At 41.3% G+C, this 21,705-nt stretch overlaps 1 protein-coding gene across 2 annotated transcripts; it reads left to right on the top strand.

Annotated features, from left to right (window-relative positions):
* Positions 1-637: 637 nt before the first annotated feature.
* On the top strand, positions 638-20,963 carry LOC149303547 (serine protease 27-like). 2 transcript variants are annotated; one of them, XR_016271948.1, is made up of 7 exons: positions 638-766; positions 10,689-10,715; positions 13,840-14,008; positions 14,558-14,829; positions 16,305-16,474; positions 18,077-19,572; positions 20,885-20,963. XR_016271948.1 is itself a non-coding variant. In XM_089479823.1 (6 exons), the coding sequence occupies exons 1-6, from the start codon at positions 712-714 to the stop codon at positions 18,365-18,367; spliced, it is 984 nt and encodes a 327-aa protein (XP_089335949.1). In that variant the 5' UTR covers positions 638-711; the 3' UTR covers positions 18,368-20,080. The 2 variants fall into 2 exon arrangements, 1 of the variants encoding a protein (XP_089335949.1); XM_089479823.1 differs by lacking the exon at positions 20,885-20,963 and having other exon boundaries at positions 18,077-20,080.
* The last annotated feature ends 742 nt before the right edge of the window (positions 20,964-21,705 follow it).

Raw genomic sequence — 21,705 nt, 5'->3', positions numbered from 1 at the left:
GAAGAAGGAGAAATTCCAGACGGACATGAATGTGAGTAGTGAAAATCAATGCGTTTGTATTCAGTGTAGGTCCCCCCCCCCCATTTCTTCTGAAATAAACATGCAGCCAGTAAGCCTCAGGATTTGTTTACAAGGAAAAGCAAGCTGGCAGGTACTGCATTTTTACTTCTAGGCCAACAGTGTGCAAACTATTTCCTCCTTCTTTGTCTTTCCTTGGCGAAAGGAGAAGAATGTGTTAAATATGCTCCCCTCTCTCCCTGATTAGATTTCAGTGTTATGTGTTTGCTTTCCTGGCTCTTGTTTGACTTTTCTCTTTGCTCATTAAAAAAGAAAAGAAAAGAAAAGAAAATCTTTGCATTTGGAAAAAAATAGTAAATTTATTTCTTTCTATCTTGGAATTGCCCTTGATAAGTGGCTCTTATCTTGGTCCCTTTGCATTGTCCAAACTCATCAGAATGTCACAGCTAATTCTGACCTGGCTAGAAGGGGACAGACAGAAGGCCAACAGGGCGTGTTTCCTTGGGAAGGGGGAGAAAAACAGAAAGTGGCCTGGGTGGACAGACAGGTTGGTCCACATTCTCCCAAGGGGCTGCCAGGAAGTAGCTGCATGCTCAGTGTACTCTTAGGCACTGGAAGAAGCAAACCTGGAGGGTTACCAGTTTCAGATTGCCCTGCTTCCTTGGGAGGTGAAGCAGAGGCAGTCTTGGCAGTATGAGAATCACCCTCTCTACCTTCTTGTACATCTCCATGCTTCCCTTGATACAGGGTAAGTAGCACTCTGTGTTTGTGTGTGTATGTGTGTAGTGTTGGGTTATATTTTTGTGTGCCTTTTTGTTTTAAGATCCTGCCCCTCTGCATTAAAGCAATGAAGGTAATGATTCCCAAGCAATGAGCATAGGAACCTTACCTCTTGGGCTCTTCTAGAAGAGACAAGTTTTAATGTCACGTTCAATGAAGTGGCAGTAGGGCATTTTGGCTTAGACTATGTGGATTATCTCTCCCCTTTCCCACAATCACCAACGTCACTATTTAAAAATACAACCAGTTCCATAAGGCTGCATTTTATGGACATGTCTTCCTTCCACAATTGTATTCTACATGTTTTGGAAGGATGTTGACCATCTTGGGAGCAGAATCTAATGGTTAAAGCAAGATGGGTGGTTCTGCTACCAGCTGTGGAAAGATATTGGGAAGATATATGACTATTTATGTTAATTCACCATAGATGAGTTACCCTTTTCTGTCATTATAGGATGGCAATTAAAGGGGTCTAAGAAAGTGTCCTCACTGTTTCCTGCTCCTGCATGGGCTTTTCTTTGCTGTCTGTGTGACCAAGGATTTAAGAATCTGTATATACTTGGTTATTTTGGAACAGAGCTCATAAAAGTTCCTTTGTTGGGACATGATGGCTGGGATGTTCTGGAAATTGTAGTCTACAAAAAAGAACTCTTGCAAGCTTTGCTCTGGGATGCGAACATATACATCCATTCCTGTGCATGTGGGAAAAAAGGTGATTCCCAGCTTTAGTTCCTAGCTGTGGAGAATGGGATTTAGAAGTCAGGATGTCTGATGCAGGTTGGGGCTGGGGGTTGGCAGCAGACTTTTCTGAAGTTGAATGGAGTGCAGTGTACATCAGAGGTCTGCCAACTGACCATTTTGTGACTGTTCGAGTTGGCCAAAGTTAGAGCAAGAGGCAGGGAAAACTATTTGGTTGGGTGGATTCTCCCTCTGATTTCTTTCTTGCCAGAAATTATTTTGCGCAATTTGATGCATGCATGTGTCCCAAGAAAGTGAATGTCTGTGCATGAACAGGCCTTCAGCATGAAAAACTTCCTACCCAGGGCAGTCAGGTTATCTCCTATGAAGCATTCTGTTGCTACTGGAAGTTTCTACTTTTCCAGCAGACCAATAATAATAATAATAATAATAATAATAATAATAATAATAATTTGAATGGGGCTTAATCATAGGCAGAATTTGCCTTACATGGAACAGATCCCCCATGTAAGCTTAGGGTGCACACAGAGCAAATGATAAAACATCACACTATAAAATATTGAAATACTAAAATAATATACTAATACAGTGCAACCTCGCCTTACATGGGGGATCCGTTCCAGACCCCTCCGCGTAAGGCAAATTCTGCCTATGATCAAGCCCCATTCAAATGAATGGGGCACACCCCCATGGCACGTGGCATGGCGCATGCCACAAGCACGTCCCCCATTCAGTATATTAGGGATCGCAGTCTGCATGACCTTGAGTCCACATATGACAAGCCCGCATAAGACGTTGGCGAGCTGTATGCTAAAACCAAAAACAAACAAAATCCCCCTCTGACACTTTCCATCTCAGCCACTCAGTCACTACATACCTTGGCCGCTTTTAACTTTCAGGGCAAGGTTGTGTAGCCCTTCACTTTTATGTGGGTCATTGGGCTTCTGTGGAAATGTGGTGGGATGGGGAGGTTAGGTAGTTGATGTTAAATTTTTTAAAATAAGGGTGAAGAGTCTCCCCCACCACACTTCCCCTGGGAGAAACAGGCTTAAAGCTCTGCCCAACTGCTATTTCAAGTGGGGGCAGCAGATCTACCTGTTTTTTGGGCAGGATGTAATCAATGGGGGAGCCAACTTTAACCTACTCCCCTCCAATAATGTTACTGTACATGAATGGTGAAATGTAGAACCCTGGGGGGTATTCTATCTGAGGAATGCAGTTGGGCTGCTGAGAACAGCTTACTAGGGGTGTGACGTAGATCTCCTGTATTGCAACTAGTTTGCCCTTAGGCCATGAGAAGTAGGTTGGGATCAGTGACCAGAGGTCATCAAGTAGTATGTTTGTGATTCTGCCTGGTTGCTTTCCGCCCATGAGCTAAACACACCCAACTCCTGTGGAAATCACTGTTCAAAGATGTATTCTGTTCAGGTCACTTACTCAGATTAATCTTCTTTCACCTGATGGGTCCATACTAAGACCTTCCCTGTAAATACAGGTGTTTGATTCTGCAAGTTAAGCTACTGAAAAAAAAAGATACTGAATATCCACCCACTGCCACACACTCTTTCATCTGACACAGTTTCTCTCAAAAACAACACTATTGAAGCCCATTGACTTTTTCAGCCCTTGGCCAATGTGTAGAATTTGTGAGCCTCTCAATGCTGTTGGATTGGGACTCCCATCAGCCTCAGACATTGTGGGCTTTTGGTCAGGGATGATGGATGTTGGAGTCCAGTGACATCTGGAGAATTTTCGGCCCATGGGCTTTCCACACTTGATCTGGGAAGTGGAGCAGAGAAATTGATCAGATTGCTTCTGGACTGTACCCCTTCGAACTGGAAGCTGGAGTTCACGATTGTACCAAAATGTCCTTGCATATGGAATGAGCTCATTACTGGGCAAAGTTATATCTTTGATGTCTTCCCAGTGCACTATTTTTCAACAAACAGAGGATCTGGAGGTGGCATTTTCTTTGCTGGAAGGAATGTGTGGAGGAACATTTTGTCCCATAAGCACCAACTTGTGGTTTGAAGTGATACAGTGTAATGGGTGAACAGATTTTGTCCCTCTCACAGAATACTAGGGCCTAAAGTCTAGTAATTGTGGGAGATTCAAGACAGACAAAACCGAAGTCCTTTACATAATATGTACTTAAGTTGGGTAATTCCCTACCACAAAATGTAGTTAAAAGACTGAAACCTACCAGTTAGTCCCAATTAGAGTAGATTATTTGAACCAATTGTTGTGTGACAAGCAAACAATATGTAGATCAATCACACTAATGTAGGACTAACAATAGGATTTGTGTTAAAGTCATAAATCTGAATGGCTTGAAAAGGGGATCTTGTTGCTATGTGCCTTCAAGTTGTTTCTGACTTACGGAGACCCTAAGGCAAACCTATCACAGGGTTTTCTTCTCAAGTTTCTTCAGAGGGGGATTGCCATTGCCATCCTCTGAGGCTGAGAGTGTGTGACTTGCCCAAGGTCACCCAGTGGGTTTCCATGGCTGATCTGGGATTCGAACCCTGGTCCCCAGAATAATAGAATCAAACAAACCTATTGAAAATAAGACTCTCACATATCCTCCAACATTTCACAGCTGAAAACTGAGATACAAGTCACATGCTATCAGCCTCAGGGAAAGGCAATGACAAACCTCCTCTGAACAAATCTTGCCATGAAAACTCCATGATAGGTTCCCATAAGTCAGAAACAATTTGAAGGCACTCAACAACAACAACAGGCGACTCTTGAGTCTTGTATAACATGAGTGTTACAAGCACTGCTGGCATCAGGATTAATCCATACTGAGTGCCTGCTGAGGCTCATGCCTTAGTAAGTAGGGCTACCATGTGGACAACTGGACACAGTTCCTGTACTTTTAATGGTTGTGTAGAAGAGGGAATTTCAGCAACCAGGTAGCGTGCAACAACTGCTGAGTTTCTGTCTTCTATGCAACCATTAAAGCAGTGGTTCCCAACCTCTGGGTCGGGACCCCTTTGGGGGTCGAACGACCCTTTCACAGGGGTTGCCTAAGACCATCGGAAAACACATATTTGCATGTAGCAATGAAAATAATTGCATGGTTGGGGGTCACCACAATATGAGGAACTGTATGAAAGGGTTGCGGCATTAGGAAGGTTGAGAACCACTGCATTAAAGGTACAGAAGCCCTCTTCCCTTTTCATTTTGGCAATCTATACCCTTATCTGGAGAGCTGGGAATACTATCAGACAGCTTCCTACAGCCCTAAAACTATTGCTACATTCACACTGCAGAAATAATGTGTTTGACACCACTTTAACTGCCACGGTTCAAGGCTATGGAATTCTGTGAGTGGTAGTTGTGGCACCATGCTCTGGTGTCAGTGGTAGAAACTATTGAGAGACAACTGTAGTAGCCTTTTCCCCAGACCCTAGGTGGGGGGATAAGCCAATGCATGATGGAAATAGGCCACTTCCCTCCATGATCTCTACCATTGGTCAAAGCAGGGGAGGGCTCCACACAGCTCATAGTGGTGGGATGAAGCCTCCCTATATGAACTATGTGTTGCTGGTGCAACCCTAATATGTCTGTGAATTTTATGTCTGGGGAAGGGAAACATATGGACTCTTGTATTATAGATAACTGGGATAAATCCAGTTATCCAGACTTAGTCATACTTGAAGGAGACTCAGTGATACGAATGGCACTTATGTTAGTCATGGCTAAGTCAGTCAGACGTGGAAATCATGTGGCCCTCTAGATTGTGTTGAACTGCAATTCCCAGCATTGTAAATGATGATGAATGCTGGGAGTTGTAGCCCAACAACATTAGGAGGGCCACATGATTCCCAACTCTAACACAGTCATGACTAACTTAAGACCCACAGATTTCAACTATCTTACCTAAATATAACAAAATTAGGATCCACCCATTATGTTTTTCTAGAATATCTTTAACCAAAACAATCATTGCCTTTTTGGCTCTTGAATCAAATGAAGACAGGCTTTGGAGAGAACATGAAGACTATACATAGCAGGCAGATTAGAGCCCCCGCCCCCAATGTTTAATTGTAGGTTTAGGCATAACTGCAATTCCGTTGGGAGATAATGCACCTGCTGTTTGTGAAAAGAATGTCTCAGATAAGAAGAGTGCAATTAATTTGAACCAAAATCTCACAAGAGCAGACCTTTAGTATGTCACAGGTATGCATGTTATCAGTAAGTTCTTTTTCCATTGTGTGTTCTAAGCTGTAGCCATACAAAGGTGCAGTTTGGAATCCACAAGTAGCTCCCAAACTTTCCTGGGCTGGAAAAAAGGCAAGGGACACAAAATGTGTGACAATTCATTTAGCATCCCCTTTCTCTGCCACAATCAAACAGATAGCTTCTGTCACCAAGAGTGGGAAATGTTATGGGTTACAGGGCCAAACTCAGCTCAACTGCAGTGTATTGAGTGTCACCTGTCTGCCCCCATATTTAGAATCATAGAATCATAGAGTTGGAAGAAACCACAGGGGCCATCAAGCGCAACCTCCTACCATGCAGGAATACACAATCAACACACCCCCAACAGATGGCCACTCAGCCTCTGTTTAAAAACTTTATGGTCAGGAAGTTCCTTCTGAGATTTAGGTGGAATCTCTTTTCCTACAATTTGAATCCATTGAATCCTAGTCGCTGGAGCCATGAAAAACAAGCCTTTTCCCTCTTCGCTATGACATCCCTTTCAGTATTTAAACAGGACTATTATGTCCCCTCTTAACCTTCTTTTCAACAGGCTAAACATTACCAGCCCCCTAAGCTGCTTCTCATAGGGCATGGCTTCCAGACCTTTCACCATTTTGGTCACCGTCCTCTGGACATGCTCCAGCTTCTCAACAGCCTTCTTGAATTGAGGTGACCAGAACTGGACACATTATTCCAGGTGAGGCCTGACCAATGCAGAATACAGTGCTACTATCAATCCCCTTGATAGGCACTATATTTCTGTTGATTCAATCAAGAAGGCTCTCATTGGCTTTCTTGGCTGCCACATCACATTGCTGACTTACATTCAGTTTGTGGTCTAAGACTCCTAGATCCTGAACTGTTGTTTAGCCAGGTGTCTCCCATCCTGTATCTCTCCCTTGACTGCCAATCTCAGAATCCCATAAGATGGAACCATGTCTATCAAAGGGGAATCATATCACTGTATCTATATAGTGTGAAAAAGTCCCTCATTCAGAGCATCTTAATTCTACACAAGAGTGAGCCTAGGTACTTTTCTTTTCAGTAATTAATCCAAAGATGTTTTGAAAATATTCTGCCTCATGTTGTCAAAATCACATGGCTTGCTTTGGATACTTGTACCTGGACTTGGGTGGGCCTGCTGTTCCATTTTCCTCTTTTTTGTGGCGAAAGAGTCCACCCAAGATTGGGAAAGACTCCTGCCTAAAATCCTGAATAGCTGCTATCAGTAGAGAAGGAGTCAAACTGGTATCCCTTAGATGTTGTATTTCACTCCCACTGTCCCAGGAAGAATCGGTTGAGGATGATGGGAGATGTATCCCAACAACATCTGGAGAATCAAGGTATCTCATCCCAGCAAAGGATGGGATTACATTGCTTAACTAGATGGAAGAATGGTCTGATGTAGATGTAAGCCAACTTCCTAGAACCTATGAATTGCTTTAAAATGTATTTGCAGATAATTTTACAATGTGGATGCACAACTTGTATGAATAATTTTTTACCTTTTTTTATAGGACAATAAATGTCCACCCATTTCTTCAATCTGGAGTGCTCAGACATGTTCTGCATTGTTGTTGTTGTTGGGTGGGCACTGATGCTGTGCATATTCTTGAAAATTTAGGGGGAAAAAAGCAAAAACCCCAATGGGCTTTAGAACAGAACATAACTTGCTCGTAATTTTCCATCTTTTGAGTACTTAGTAGACTATGGTCCTGTCTGCAGGGCCAAATAAAACCACCTCCCCCTGATCTCTCAGTGGGGAGACCAGATCATGCACCCTCCAAACCCTGGCTCATTCAACATCAGAACCAGGGTATACTCCTCTTAACATTCAGATAAATCAACCTTTGCTCTGGATCTTCCTGGAAGATCTGGAGCCCTCTGTTCTGATGCTGGGCAGCTGTTTGAAACACATCCTGCTGAGCTATGCTGCATGTCTGCCACTGCCACCATTTCTTTGCTCTGAGCTCAGAATAAGTGGCAATTCAAAAACAATAACAAGGCAACCAGACAATTGATACACTAACAGTAGTCTTTAGAAATAACGATCATATAACAATAAGATATACAATACCACTCTGAGAGCCAGTGTGGCATAGTGGTTTGCATGTTGGACTATGACTCTGGAGACCAGAGTTTGATTCCCAGCTTGGCCATGAAACCCACTGGGTGACCTCTGGCAAGTCACACTCTCTCAGCCTCAGGGGAAGGCAATGGCAAATCTCCTCTGAGCAAATCTTGCCAAGAAAACCCCATGATAGGTTCACCTTAGGGTTGCCATAAATTGGAAATGACTTGAAGGCACACAGCAACTACAAAAAACAGTCCTGGTATAGCAGTGGTTTGTAGAAATAACGATCATATAACAACAAGCTATATACTAGTTGCATGATTACAGAGCTGTACTGCATATAGCTTGTTGTTATATGTTCATTATTTTTATAGGACACTGCTATACCAAGATTGTTATTGGCAGAATGAGGGGCCCAACCATGTGTTCATGACTGGGTGCTTATTCTGACCTCAGAGCAAAGCAAAACATGGCAGTGGTGGATGCATCAGGTGGCTCAGCAGGATGTGCATGCCAAGCAGCTCCAGGGCCAGGATATTCCAGGTTGGTGCTGACATTGGCTAGAAAGCCAATGACGAATGCTCCCTGAGCCTCATGCCACCCAAATCTAGCCCTCACTCTACCCCCCACCCCACTCCCCTGGGAGTTAATATTTGGTTTAGTTTATCTTCCTGGATACTGTTTATACTTAACCATCCGGTTCTCCAACTTTGCCTCTGAAATCACTTTTTTCATGCTTCACTCAGGTGTCCTGGAAAATGAAGCTCAAAGCATTGAGTATCTCTCAATCAGAAAGTGTAGGAAGAAAAAACACCGTGTTTTGAATTCTACAACAAATATGTACCTTTATCTTCAGCATAATTGCTGAAGAAATGTTCAGGTTTTTCAGTGATTTTCTTAACACTACTCATACTGTATTGATGGGGTTGAGAAAAACCAACGTGGGCAAGGAGACCCTTTTTGTGGGGAGATTATCTGCCTCAGATCATCCATCACCTCTCCTCCTCCTTGTCCTCTTTTATATCTCCTTTAGTCAAGCTTTTTATATATATATATAAAATTAAAATAGAAAAGTTAAAAAGGCCAAACATAGGAAAGAACATACAAGAAAGTATTTTAACATGTAATTCATATAAAAGACGAATCACAATTTAAAACACTTCCAGTGAGATTATTTTAAATGCAGATGAGCACACTATGAAAAGCCTTTTCCTTAAAAACAGATTTTTGATAGCTCTTTGTAATAATAATAATAATAATAATAATAATAATATAGTAAGGCCTCCGTCTGTTGATGATGGGACCATGGGCTCTCTCTCAGAAGGGTGTTCTGGATTCTGGGATCAACCACTTTGAAAGTCCTGCTTATAAGAAAATTAAGTGATGCTCCATGTTGTGGGTGGAGGATTTTGACAGCTCCCCTTCCTGGTGAAAGAAAATCTGATGTAGCCCCACTCCTGATATTGATGTGTGCCACAGGCATGCCATACTTCTGTCCGTGTATCATGTCAATATCTCCCGTCATCTATACATATAATCAGTGCATTTATGTACCATTGTAGAGCTCTTCCTTGTGATTAGGCCATGGTTTCACCTTGTGTATAACTATTCTATGTGCATGAACATGCACATGAAAGCCCCTTCATAAAGTATCTCATCTCTTCATAAAATACCAGATGAGGGAAACATTACTTTGCCTGGCCCCAGGAATTCTTCCCAGGCATTTTAAAGTATCTGTTATTGTTTTTTATAGGGGCAGGGTCCAAAATCTCTTTATAGTCACAAAGATGTACAACAACAAAATATCCTTCCTTACATGTGAAGTTATTAAAAAAGCACCAGTATATGCTTAAACTGGCTCCTACTGTTTTAAAAACTGAGTAGCCTTTGGTATAAATTCAATTGCTAATTCCAGCTAGATTTGACCTATTGAATCAACAGCTGAATAGTAAGTAAGTACTTATGTAAATCCTATAGATTCTATGGATCTACTCTAGATGGGGCAAACAAAAGGCCAATAGGTCATAGAACTCCCATTTGGAAGGGGCTGTGGATTGTTATCCAGGTTTTGCACTTTTTTCCTACCCAAAATTTCCCAGGACAAATGCAAGCAGGGGAAGGGGGTATGAAGACACAAATCTGGGTTGTGAGGGTGGCGTGTTTGGGCTATGTGTTGTCCATGCCCTTTGAAATGCTGGATTGACTCAAACACAGGACAGGCATGCAGTTTTAAGCCTAAAACAAATGCAGGTTGAAGGCTCTGAAACTGTTGATCTCTCTCAGGCTGCATCTACACTGCAGAATGAATGCAGTTTGACACCAGTTTCACTTCCATAACTCAGTGCTTTGGAATTCTGGGATTTGTAGTTTTGTGAGGTATTTAGCTTTCTCTGTCAGAGAGCTCTGATGTCATAACTAATTACGAACCTCGGGATTCCATAGGATGCAGCCACGACAGTTAAAGCAGTGTGGTGGCAGCCTCTCCTGCCAATACATACTTCAGGGTCCTTTCCCTCTCACCACCACTCAGTCTTGGATCTGAAATTCCTGTTGGAGGAAAATAACTATGGAGGTTCTGCACACTCTGCTTAACTACCACTTCTGCACAACACATTTTAAATCTGGTTAGGATGGATACAGGCCTGAGTGTGAAAAGAAGGGACCTAAAAAGGATACATATGCCCATTGGTAATAGGCTGTTTGACTTTTGAACAATTCAACAGTTGATAAACTCAAGCAGATTCAAAATTCCTTAATCAAATCAAGTCATTTACTACAATTATGACATAAACTTATTTATTTCTTTGTCCCAGGTCTTGATTCAGTTTTTTTAAAATGGTTTTCTCTTAACTACAGACTAATGATATCTTTTGTTTCTCTCTCTTTTCTCCCTATTTCTTTCTAGGAGATACAAAGAAGGGCACACAGACAAGTAAGTAAACTTGTTTAGCCACATCACAACCCAGAAGGTGGCTTGCTTACCTGGCAGGGGAGACACCATGATCACAAAGGTGGTTTTCCCAGGTTGAGGCTAATCCATTGGACCCCGGCCCTGAAATCACAGGAAAGACACTGGAAAACTCTTCTAGTCCTTTCCCCCCAACAGCTGTCAGCTTCAGATAGCAGAAGACCACTAATGTTGAGCAATGCTTTCATTTCTGGTGGTTGCTGTTGTTTCCACATCACTCAGGCAATGAATGCATTCTGAATCTTAGTCTGAGCTTTAAATGCTGTTGAACCCAGTCACTTAATTAGGTTCAGCATATTGGCTAGTTCTTTTCATGTTTAGGCTAAAATTCAAAATGGATTCACCATCTTACTGATGGAAGCCACCAATATCCACTATTTCTCAGCCACTCATCCAAACTGGCACAGCAGCACCTTCTAGGGACGGATGAGAACTTTTCTTCTTTCTTGAGAAGAATTTTGAGTCCAAATATAAAATATTCAGGTTGGGAAAAAATTGAAAAATGAATGTGGGTGAATAATATTAATAGATTTATCCACCAAGGCTCTGGATTCAGAGTGGATTCAGAGTGTTAACTCTTAAAATCTGGGTTTGAAGCCCAATTTATTGAATCATATTTGTGCTCCTGAATTAAGATTGCTGGGGTTTCTTTCCCCTTGAGAGGTTCCTTATTTTTAACCCCTATGAGCAAGGCATAACATGGTATTCTCCATGCCATGGATAGTTGGGTTTATTGAATTTGGCTGGTATAGATAGGGGAAAATCTCATTTTTAGTGCTTTTTTTTTTTTTAAAAAAAGGTATCAACATTTGCAAACTTAATAGTTATTATTTGGAAGGGAAAATAACTCATTTATTATTTATTAAAATGATTTATCACCTCTCAGTGCATTAGCAACCACTAGCTTAAGGGTGAAAAAAAAAATCAAATGCAGAAGAAAGTAACATTGACAGATTTCCCCAGCCTTAGCAAATCCTTGAATTTAGCATCTCTGCACCAAACTGAAGCACCAAGTTGTTTGCAAGCAAATTGCAAATGGGTATTTCCCAGATCAGAGAGTGGGAGAGTTCAAAAGGCTTGGTGTTTTTTCGTAGCCAGGTCTTGCAGATCAGTAGGAATTGACCTGGTACATGTTCTCAGTTTCTCCCTATATTTACTCTGTAGTTCAATATTGTATTCTTACTGGATTAGATCCAGAGAGAGGAGCATGCAGCCTTGCTGGCAAAAGTGGACTTCTCATGTCCTTCTCTAAATGGCAGCCCTTCTAGTCCCCTCAAAATGTAACACAGAGGGTCAGAAAACCTCTTGAACAGGGTGAACTGTGATGTGTGTAGGAGGAAGGTACACCTTCACTTGAGGCAATGGGACCTTCTACAAGGAGAGTCCTCCTGTCCACAGATCCTTGTTCCAGCACACTGTTTATAATCCATGTTATAACCATCCTGCATGATTTGCATGCATGATTTATCCTCTTAATGAATTAGTTTCTTTCCTGCCTTTCTCCTGGCATGGAACCAAAAGAAGCCTGAAACAAATTAAAACAATGTACAGATAAAATCATGTTAATACAAAAGTTGAGAAACATTTAAATAAACAAGCACTGAGTTAAAATTAAATGCTTGAAAACTGTTTTAAAACATAGTAGAAAAATACAAATATACCACACCCCATTAAAAGATTCTCCTGCAACAATGAGTTAAGATAGCCACAGGCCTGCCTAAGTAAAGAGGGTTTTGCCTGCCAGCAGCCTCTCCTGAAGATCTTAAAACTCATGCAGGGAGATATGGTCTTTCATATAGAGAAATATGACCTTTCATACTGGGAAATACAGCCTTGCCTTATCTAGAAAATTACATTAAAATGCATAGACATGATAACAATCACTCATGTACATGATTGATCAGTGGTGCTGTATTTCCCCACTTAAATATAGGAGAAAAATGCTCATATAGTGCTGGTTGCTCCAGTCCCCCCCCCCCCCTCCATAGAAAAATGGGTCATTTCTATGTTTGTGTGAATGGTTAAGTAGATAGATAGTTCATGACACATGCAGTTCTCTCTCCCATGCCTGGTCTGCCAAGTAGTGGTGGCTGGTAGGTTCCATGCTTTGGTGAGATGAATGTACTCTGGGTTTTAATTTAAAGTTTAATGGAGTTGTCCATGATGCTGAATTCTGCCCCCTGATATAGGTTCACCACAGTGGATAGCTCCTAAGATCTATAGTGGATTCATAGCTTCATGAACATGGGAGCCACTAGCTAGCCACTGCTGACTTCATGTGGTAGCTTGCATAGTCTATCACCCAGGGTGCATCTACATTTTGGAATTAATGCAGTTTGAGACCACTTTAACTGCCATAGTTCCATTCTACAGAATCCTGGGATTTTTAGTTTTGTGAGACACCAGCATTCTTTGGCAGAGATGGCTAAAGACCTTTTAAAACTATAAATCCCGGGGTTCCATAGGATGGAGTTACAGCATTTACAGTGGTATCAAAGTCCGTTATTTCTACATGATAGATGCACTCTGGAGTCTGGTGGGCAAGAAAAGGGAGCAAAAGGCACAAGCTCCTGTCTTTGGCACCTCCTTCACCATTGTTTGGAATAATGACGAAGAGCAAGAGGTGGGCTTTTAAGCAGTTCTTACTGTTTTCTGCATCCAGGTGAAGATCTTTTGTTTCCAGCAGGACTTCAAGAGTTGATTTTAATTTTAAGGGAAATAGGCCAAGTATAATGTGCATGTATCTTTATTTGTTTTTTTTTTAAAGATTTTCATTTTAACTGGGTTTTAATTTCATATTTTGATCATTTAATTGCTTTTTAATTTTTGTGTGGCATGAAATTTAAACATGTTTGTTTTAACTGTAGTAAGCTGCCTTGAGTCCTGATCTGGGCAAAAGGCAGGATGTTATTATTACTGTTTTTCCTCCTCCTCCTAATAGACAATAACAATAATAATTCTCTTCATATGGCAAAGTTACTCCTTCCTAGCAAAGAAGAAAAACCATGAAATTGCAGGACAGATCTTTGGTGTTCTGGGAAATTCTATGATCTTGTTCCTTCCCTTACACACATACCTTTTTTGTCAGCTTGTGGCCAGGTGAAAACAAAGAGCAAAAACCGTATCGTTGGGGGAGAGGATGCCTCGCGAGGTGCCTGGCCGTGGCAAGTGAGCCTCCAATACAGGGGGAAGCATGCCTGTGGGGGGACCCTCATCAGTGCCGAATGGGTTCTGACTGCAGCCCATTGTTTCCCAAGGTAAGTCATGAAGAGAAGGATCCTCAAATAAGTATCTGAGAGAAGAAGAAAAATGGCTGATTTTTTTTTGAAAAAACAACAACCTTCAGAGGAAGGGTTCTAGCTAGCTATAGAGAGCCTGGGGAGGACTACTCTGTCCCCCAAAGCATATTAGAGCTCCTTCCCTACAAACTGAGTAATTATTTAAAAAAATGTTGTTATACCTTGGAGAGGAATAATCAGGGTGAAACAGCTGGAAAACCAAGTTTCTGGAAGAATGGAATGGACTAGAATAGCTGAACAGGGAGCACACCATACTGTGTAATATTGAGGAAATGACTGTATTGCACATTCAGACCTTGTTGCCATTGTTATTATTTGTCATCAAGTAGGCTTTGATATACAGCAGTGACATGAGTGAGAAACCCCCATGAACCCTGGTCATCAGGTTTTGTGAACTCAGGCCTGTGGCCTCTTAGATTGAATCAATCCATCTGTACAGGATCTCCTACAATATATGTTTATACCACTCTTCCCAAGTCTTGATTCTTGTTTTTTTTCTTCCCACAGCAAGGCAATACTCTCTGAATACCAAGTAAATTTAGGAAACTACCAGCTTGTGAAGCCAGAACCGAATGCGCTGTGGGTGAAGGTTTCCCGGGTGATTGCACATGAGGACTATGCTGGGGATGGGACCAGTGGTGATATAGCCCTAGCCCAGTTGGAACGTCCGATCCGCTTCACTGAAAGTATCCTACCAGCTTGTCTCCCAGATGCTACAGTCCGGTTTAGGGGTGGCACCTTTTGCTGGGTGACAGGATGGGGAGCCCCAGTATATGGAGGTGAGGAGAAGTTGTTAGGTAAGCCATTAGACCACAGGCTCTTACCAACATTTATGGTGAAACTGTAGTGAAGTGTCTAAATTTTGAGCTGTAGTCTTTTCTGTAATAAATAATATCACTGATCAGCAGACTCGAGAACTGGCTCTTCTAGACTTTTGCAAGAATATAATGCAAAGGTTTATCACAAACCCTTAATTGGTTGTTTATTAGTAGAGCCAGATTGGTCATCACAAGATTTTGGAAACAGTTAAAGGGACTATGTGTGACGACATAGTATGATATGATATTGCAACTAGCTCTGACTGAAAAATTAACTAAAATCAAATAATCAAAGGAAAGAAAGAAAGAAAAACACAATTTCATGGTGAATTGGAAGTGTTTTGTTGAATATATAGGGAAAAGGCCCAAGATAACATCAGTCTCCCAAAGGAATGTAAGGGGTGAAACACGCTGCCTAAAAACGCTGGATTGGGGCTGCCATGGAGCAGGGCACCACAGCCCCAATCCAGCTATTTGTGGGTGCAAAAGAAAGTGGCAGAAAGCTAGTTTTTCCACTGCCACCACAGCTTTGCGGTGTTCCTATGGTATGTGGTGTCCAAACGGCATACTGCTGCAGCACCGTAAAACTGTTGCTGTATAAATGTCTGGCCAGCTTCACAGTGGCTTCCTGCTAGCTTGGGATGTGCATCATGCATATGCCATGCTCCCAAACCACTGGGAAGCTGGCTTTTTTGGCTGGTCCAGCCCTTAATCTTTTTGGCTGACCATATAAGGAAAATTTTAACACCTTTTATTTTGGTACTGTAATTACGTACTGTAGCTTAACTGAAAAGTAATTTTGTATACCATAGAGAAGGAAAGGATATCAATGACAATGTTAGAATATAAAATTAATAAAAAATAATTTGGGCTATAATCAGATTTGGTTAGCAAGAGCTTCTCTGAACATCTGCACTCAAACTGAAGGTTTGGCAGCATAGAACTTGATTTAGCTATGAACTTGACTTAGGTATAAAGCATACACAGAAAAATCAGCTGCATAACATTGAAAGAACAGAATGTGATATTACAGTGGTGCTACTCAGATGGCAGCCTCTCATTATGTCATTTAGCTTGATATGATAAGCAGCAACTACACTTGCACAGATGTATGTCATTCAAATAAAAAACACCAAATATAACAAATAAGGAATATATATATATATATATATATATATATATATATATATTCCATATTCACACACTTCTTACACATACACACACACACACACGCACAAACAGTACACATACCTTTCAAGACAGTGTTCTCTCCCTGAAACTCCCCTCTCTCCCTGAGAACCAGGGTGGCCAGGCCCTGAGATCTTAGTGAGGTGGAAGGAGAAGAATTTGCATCCCTCCTCTTATAATATTCTGCTTATTCTACATTGCTTGATTTCTTATTTCCACTCTTTCTTTCCTGTCATTTTTGCTTTAAGCTTCCCTTGGTGGTCCAAAAACATTGCAACAGATTAAGCTGCCTTTGATAGACACGCTGCACTGTGATGCCTTGTACCATATTGGTACAAGTATTAGCCCCAGTACTCGAGAAATCCAGGATGATATGATCTGTGCTGGATACGCTACAGGAAAGAAAGACGCTTGTTTGGTAAGTGAGGAGTCAACTGTCTTTCTCCTAGGAGGCTGTGGGGTTTTGGGAGTTGTAGTTCAATACATTTGGAGGGCACCAGGATGGAAAGGCTGGTCTACAGGGTAAAACACTATTGATGATGCAGGGAATATTCAGGCTGGGTTAATGGAAGGGTAGTTGCTGGGAAATCTGGAGTTGTGGGATGGGTAATGCTTTATCTTCTGAAATCCTGGGAATACTACTACTACTACTACTCATCCTTATCCTCCTCCTCCTCCTCATGCCCCCCAAAAACTGAGGATAGAAAATGGCTCACAATTTAAAACAATACAGTTAAAAAGATACAAAGATGAAGCATTAAAATTGAATTAAACCATTTACACTGCTAAAATATTTAACATTTCAGTAAAAAAATGAAATGCCACTTGAAAGATAAAAAAACCTCTTAAAACAGTTCAGCAAATAGCCAGGACTTGAGCCAGGCAGTGTTTTATAGGTCATAACCATACCTTCCAACTGTCTTAATTTGACAGAAAGTCCCAATCAATCTTCTTTTGTCCCAATTTAAAATGTCTTGGTTTCTCCCTCCTTTTCCTATTTCCCCCCTTGATCCTCAGCTTACTTTTATTACTGTAAACTGAGTTCAAGGTGCAAAATTAATTTGAACTCAACTCAGTAACAGGGAGGGGAGGGGCAGGGAGAGGCAGAATCTTTCCAGTAGACTTAGACAAAAGCAAACTGTTACAAGGTCTCCTATCTTGTGTATTCTTCCTCATTAATAACTTTCACCATCCTGACTATACTTTTAATGTTGCTTGGCCACATGTGTCCTGGCTTTCATCAATAAAATGTTGGAGGGTATGAAATGGCAGAGTAACAAAAGGTAACTAAAGCTTATCGTGAGTCCATTCCCAGTAACAAAGATACACCTTTACTTTGTTTACCTGCTTCTGTTTATATATTGAAATATTTACATCTACCCTATGTCCATAGATTTCAGGATGATGTATAATAAAATTATAGAATCCTTTGGGTATATATGCCTGCTTGGATTGATAGGAAATGGCAGCCATTTGCTGCTGAAACTCCAACGAGAAATGTTGCTACTGCTGCTGATAGGACTACACAATGCATAGCAGCTATAGTGAAAGACGTGAACTGGAGTGCTGTTTTGAGGAAACCTTCCCTCTCTTCTGTTTATTGACATTGTTCTGACACATGCTGGTGCTGCTGCTGCTGTTTTTGTTGTGTATCTTCAAGCCACACATTGTCAGAGAAAAATTCCCATGATTTCAATGTACTTTTTGTCAGGTGAAAATGAAAGGGAACCAAGGAGATGGATTTGTACAAGGAGGGATATCTTTACAGTGCTTGGATGGTTGGATGAAGCTGGGCATAACACAGATTAGGACTACGTTTTAATTCTGTTGCTTTATTTCTGTTACTTAATAATGTTTTGATTTTAATTTTGTGTCTTTTTATCTATATGTGTTTTATTCTTTTTTCTGCTTTTTTGTAAACTGCCTTGAAAAGCAGGATATAAATAAAATGATGGCGGGAGGGAGGCAATATGTGGCCTGGAATATTGTGGTCTCTCACTACTTTCATTTTTCAACCTAGGGTGACTCTGGAGGTCCCTTGGTTTGCCAAGACAGTGGTGCCTGGTATGTGGCAGGTGTTGTGAGCTGGGGTGACATGTGTGCCCTGCCCAACCGCCCAGGTGTCTACACTCTTGTCAACTACTATGAGAACTGGATAAAGAAACACCACCCCAGAGCCCAATTTGGCCTCGTGAACATCACCTACTACCAAGTGACACCCTCTGCCTCTGCCTCTGGCCTAATCCATCAAAATTTCCAGTTATTTCTTCTGCTGACAGTCACCTGCTTCATTGGGACCCTTCTGACATAGAAGGGTAGTAGGATGGTCAAATGTTTACCTGTTGGAGATAATGCATTATGGAACGAAAGACTCTTTCTAGTACCTTCCATTACAAATTGGTCTGAAGATTATTGGTAATGCAGTGGCTTCTGCTGCTTTATCATACATCCTAGTTGACATCTTAGAAGCCTAGTTCTTTCTGAACTGATAGATTTTGGAAAATTCCAGAAAGTTCTATGTTTTGTCATCACTATCATCATTGTCGTCATCATTATCACAATCATCTCAACATGGGGTTTTATGGACCCACAGCCTCATTGGAGGTAAGGCTATGAAGAATTTTTATCCACAAAGGAGCAGGACTTCTTCATTTCAAAAACTGCTTTACATCTCTTCCCCTGCCTCCCCTGAATTATCCCTCATATTGGAAAAATGGGGCTCTTGCATTGTGCTCCAAATGGTGCTATTTATGTAAACTAGTGAATATATGCATATTTGCACAATATATGTTGACCGTAGATTTTCTCTATCAATAGCTGAATTCATACATGGTTGAGGGTAACATAAGATTTCTGTAACACTTGGCTACACACAGTACTCACTATTGTGCTATGACTGCACACCCCATGGCCATTCTGTTGCTGGTGAAGAGTGTGAGAAGAAACATTTCACTATGTACCCATAACCAGACACAGAATGAAGACATCTTCTACTGACATCCATTGATGACATCGGTTTGTACTTGGCCATGGGAAAATAGCCAGACACTTCTCTGATCCCTTCCATTCCCCACCAGCAACAGGATGGCCACGTCTGAGTATGTGTATGCTTTGGATGTTGTGGAAGGAGAAAGAGAATACAAGCTTCATAATACCCCCACAAACACTAGCATAAGGTGGACTTGTGCTTATGTATGTCAATGACAGGATGCTAGCTGTGGTGTAAAATCAGACTTTCCTGTTGTGATGGCCTTCTCTCATCTGCCATCTTGGGAAAAATATGTGTTGGGGAGAGGGAAACATTTTGGGAGAGGAGAAACTCAAAACCTTTCTACTCAGGGAGGTGATCTGAAACTGATTTTTAATTTCATAGTTGTCCCAGTGCATTGCTCTGCCTGCAGAGGTTGCCATGAGAACTGAAGAAGGTGGTCCAGGCCTTGAGACTCCAAGGAAAGCCCTAAGATCTGGTAGTCCTTGGTGGAGCAGTTTGATGGAGAAGAACAAAATGGCAGAAAGGTCCTGTATTTAGCTTGTTTTTGTTGAACAGTTTACATTCATTGGCTCTTGTCATACTCAAATCTGAATAGGAATAGTTCGGCAATTTAAGATGAATAGCTTAGAAGAAAGAGGGTGCAGGATGCCAAGAATCTGGTGAAGGCAGTGACAAAGATGTCTCATTTGTGTGTGTGTGTATTTAGAAACAAAAGAGGTTTTCCTGCACCCCATCTGAAATGGTTACCTAATGTGAGCTAGTAGCAGCCTGGCTCACGTTCCTATGTCCTCAGGTCACCTCAGATAAGATTCAGCTCAGATTCAGCTCATGTCAGAGAGGAATCTTGCTTCATCTTGGTGTTCAGGTTCATGAAGTTTATTGTGCAAGAAGAAAACAGAAAGACAATAATGTGTGGGAGTGGGAGCCACGTACCAGACGGGGCTCCATTGCCCACATGTGTGGGACTTTGCTAAGAAGTTGCATGTATGTTGCAAAAACAAAAACAATCTGTCGCAAGTGTTACAAACAATAAATAAGAACATAAATATATGTTTACATGTATATACACCCTTTACACCATGCTAGTGATTCAGGAATGAGCTGTCTTGTCAGGACATGACTTTAGAACACATGTCCAAGGCCCCTCAGCAAAATAAGTGAGAGGGCCCCCAAATGCAGCCAGACTGTCTTAGCCCATTACATCAGTCCAAAATCATAAAATTTCTAAATTGCTCTACTGTTGGCAAACTTTGAAGGCACATCATGAAATCAACCCGACAAGAATATTTATGGCAAGAGAAGTTTGTGTTTGGAGGCAGCTAATTCCCATATACAGAGGTAGTAAATGATAAACAAAATATAACAACATAATATATAAGCAGTACATTAAAGAAGAAGAAAAATTCAGAAATCCTGATGTTCCAGTCACCCAAACTCCATCCAAACTGACTTTGGAAGGATGGAAATGTGTGCCTTCAAGCCATTTCTGACTTAGCATGACCCTGAAGTGAACTTATGGAGTTTTCTTGGCAAGATTTATTCAAAGGCAGTTTGCCTTTGACTTCTCTGAGACTGCAAGAATGTGACTTGCCCAAAGTCAACTAGTGGGTTTCCATGGCCAAGCAGGGATTTGAAACCTGGTCTTCAGAGTCATAACCCAATGTTCAAACCACCAAACCATGCTGGCTGTCAAGGCAGTAATAGAATCTATTTATTCTGTGTTGTAGCTTTTGCCTCTCCTTTACCCTATGGAGCTTTCACTTGCAGGGCTCTAGGTTCTATAAGCCGAGAAGCATTGTGCTAATGTCTCTTTATTTTCTCATATTTTCTCAACAGGTTTGTTGTGATGGAAAGAGAAAAAAAATGAAAGAAATTATTGGAAAACATGAGATGTTTATACATGGGAGACATTAGCAGGAATCCTCTTGGTGATTTCCAATAAATTAACTGACCAATCTAAGTACTTTTACAGGCTATTTTTACTGGCATCACACAAGGAGGTATCCAGTACCTCCTTGCAAAATATTGCATAGCTGTAAAATAGATGCTGGATGGACTGGGCACGGCTCCAACCCCATCCAGACAGCCACTGGCTGCAGGAATACATGGTGATATACTGGAAAACTCCCATGAACTACTGTCCAGTGAACCATCTTCACCTTCCTGAATGTTTGTGGACCTAAATGTAAGTAAGCTGACGGAAAGTTACACTTTGTCAGCTCCAAATAAGATTTCACCTGTTTTTTCCTGAACACCCAGTAAAATTCAGTGCTTGCAACAAGGTGATTGCATGATAAAAAGCCTTCTTTGGAAGAAGCTTAAATAGGCAACACACTTCCCAGAAAGAAAGAAAACCCACATAATTGAAAACATTTAATTAGTCTCAGTCCATTTTAAAGTCACTTGTGACGTAATGTAGATGTGATCTATGATTGGATTGTCTCTCCCTGTTTGAGTGACAAACTCTGATCTGAGCCATAGAAAATAAGAAAGGTGGAGTATAGTTTTCTTCTGCAATGATTTCTCGATCTATAGCTCCTCAAATTGCAATTTGTCTCTCCTCTCCAGGAGAAAATATACAGATGCTTTGGACTATAATTTTCACAGTCTCCTACTGTGCTATGCTGGCTTGGGTTGTTGGGAATTTTAGACCACAG

This window comes from Sceloporus occidentalis, unplaced genomic scaffold, assembly GCF_023333645.1.
Source record: "Sceloporus occidentalis isolate IW3139 unplaced genomic scaffold, rSceOcc1.0.p SCAF_14, whole genome shotgun sequence".
Classification (NCBI taxonomy): Eukaryota; Metazoa; Chordata; class Lepidosauria; order Squamata; family Phrynosomatidae; genus Sceloporus; species Sceloporus occidentalis.
Note: the sequence above shows the minus strand (reverse complement) of the source record. Positions and strands in the feature narration are given on the sequence as shown.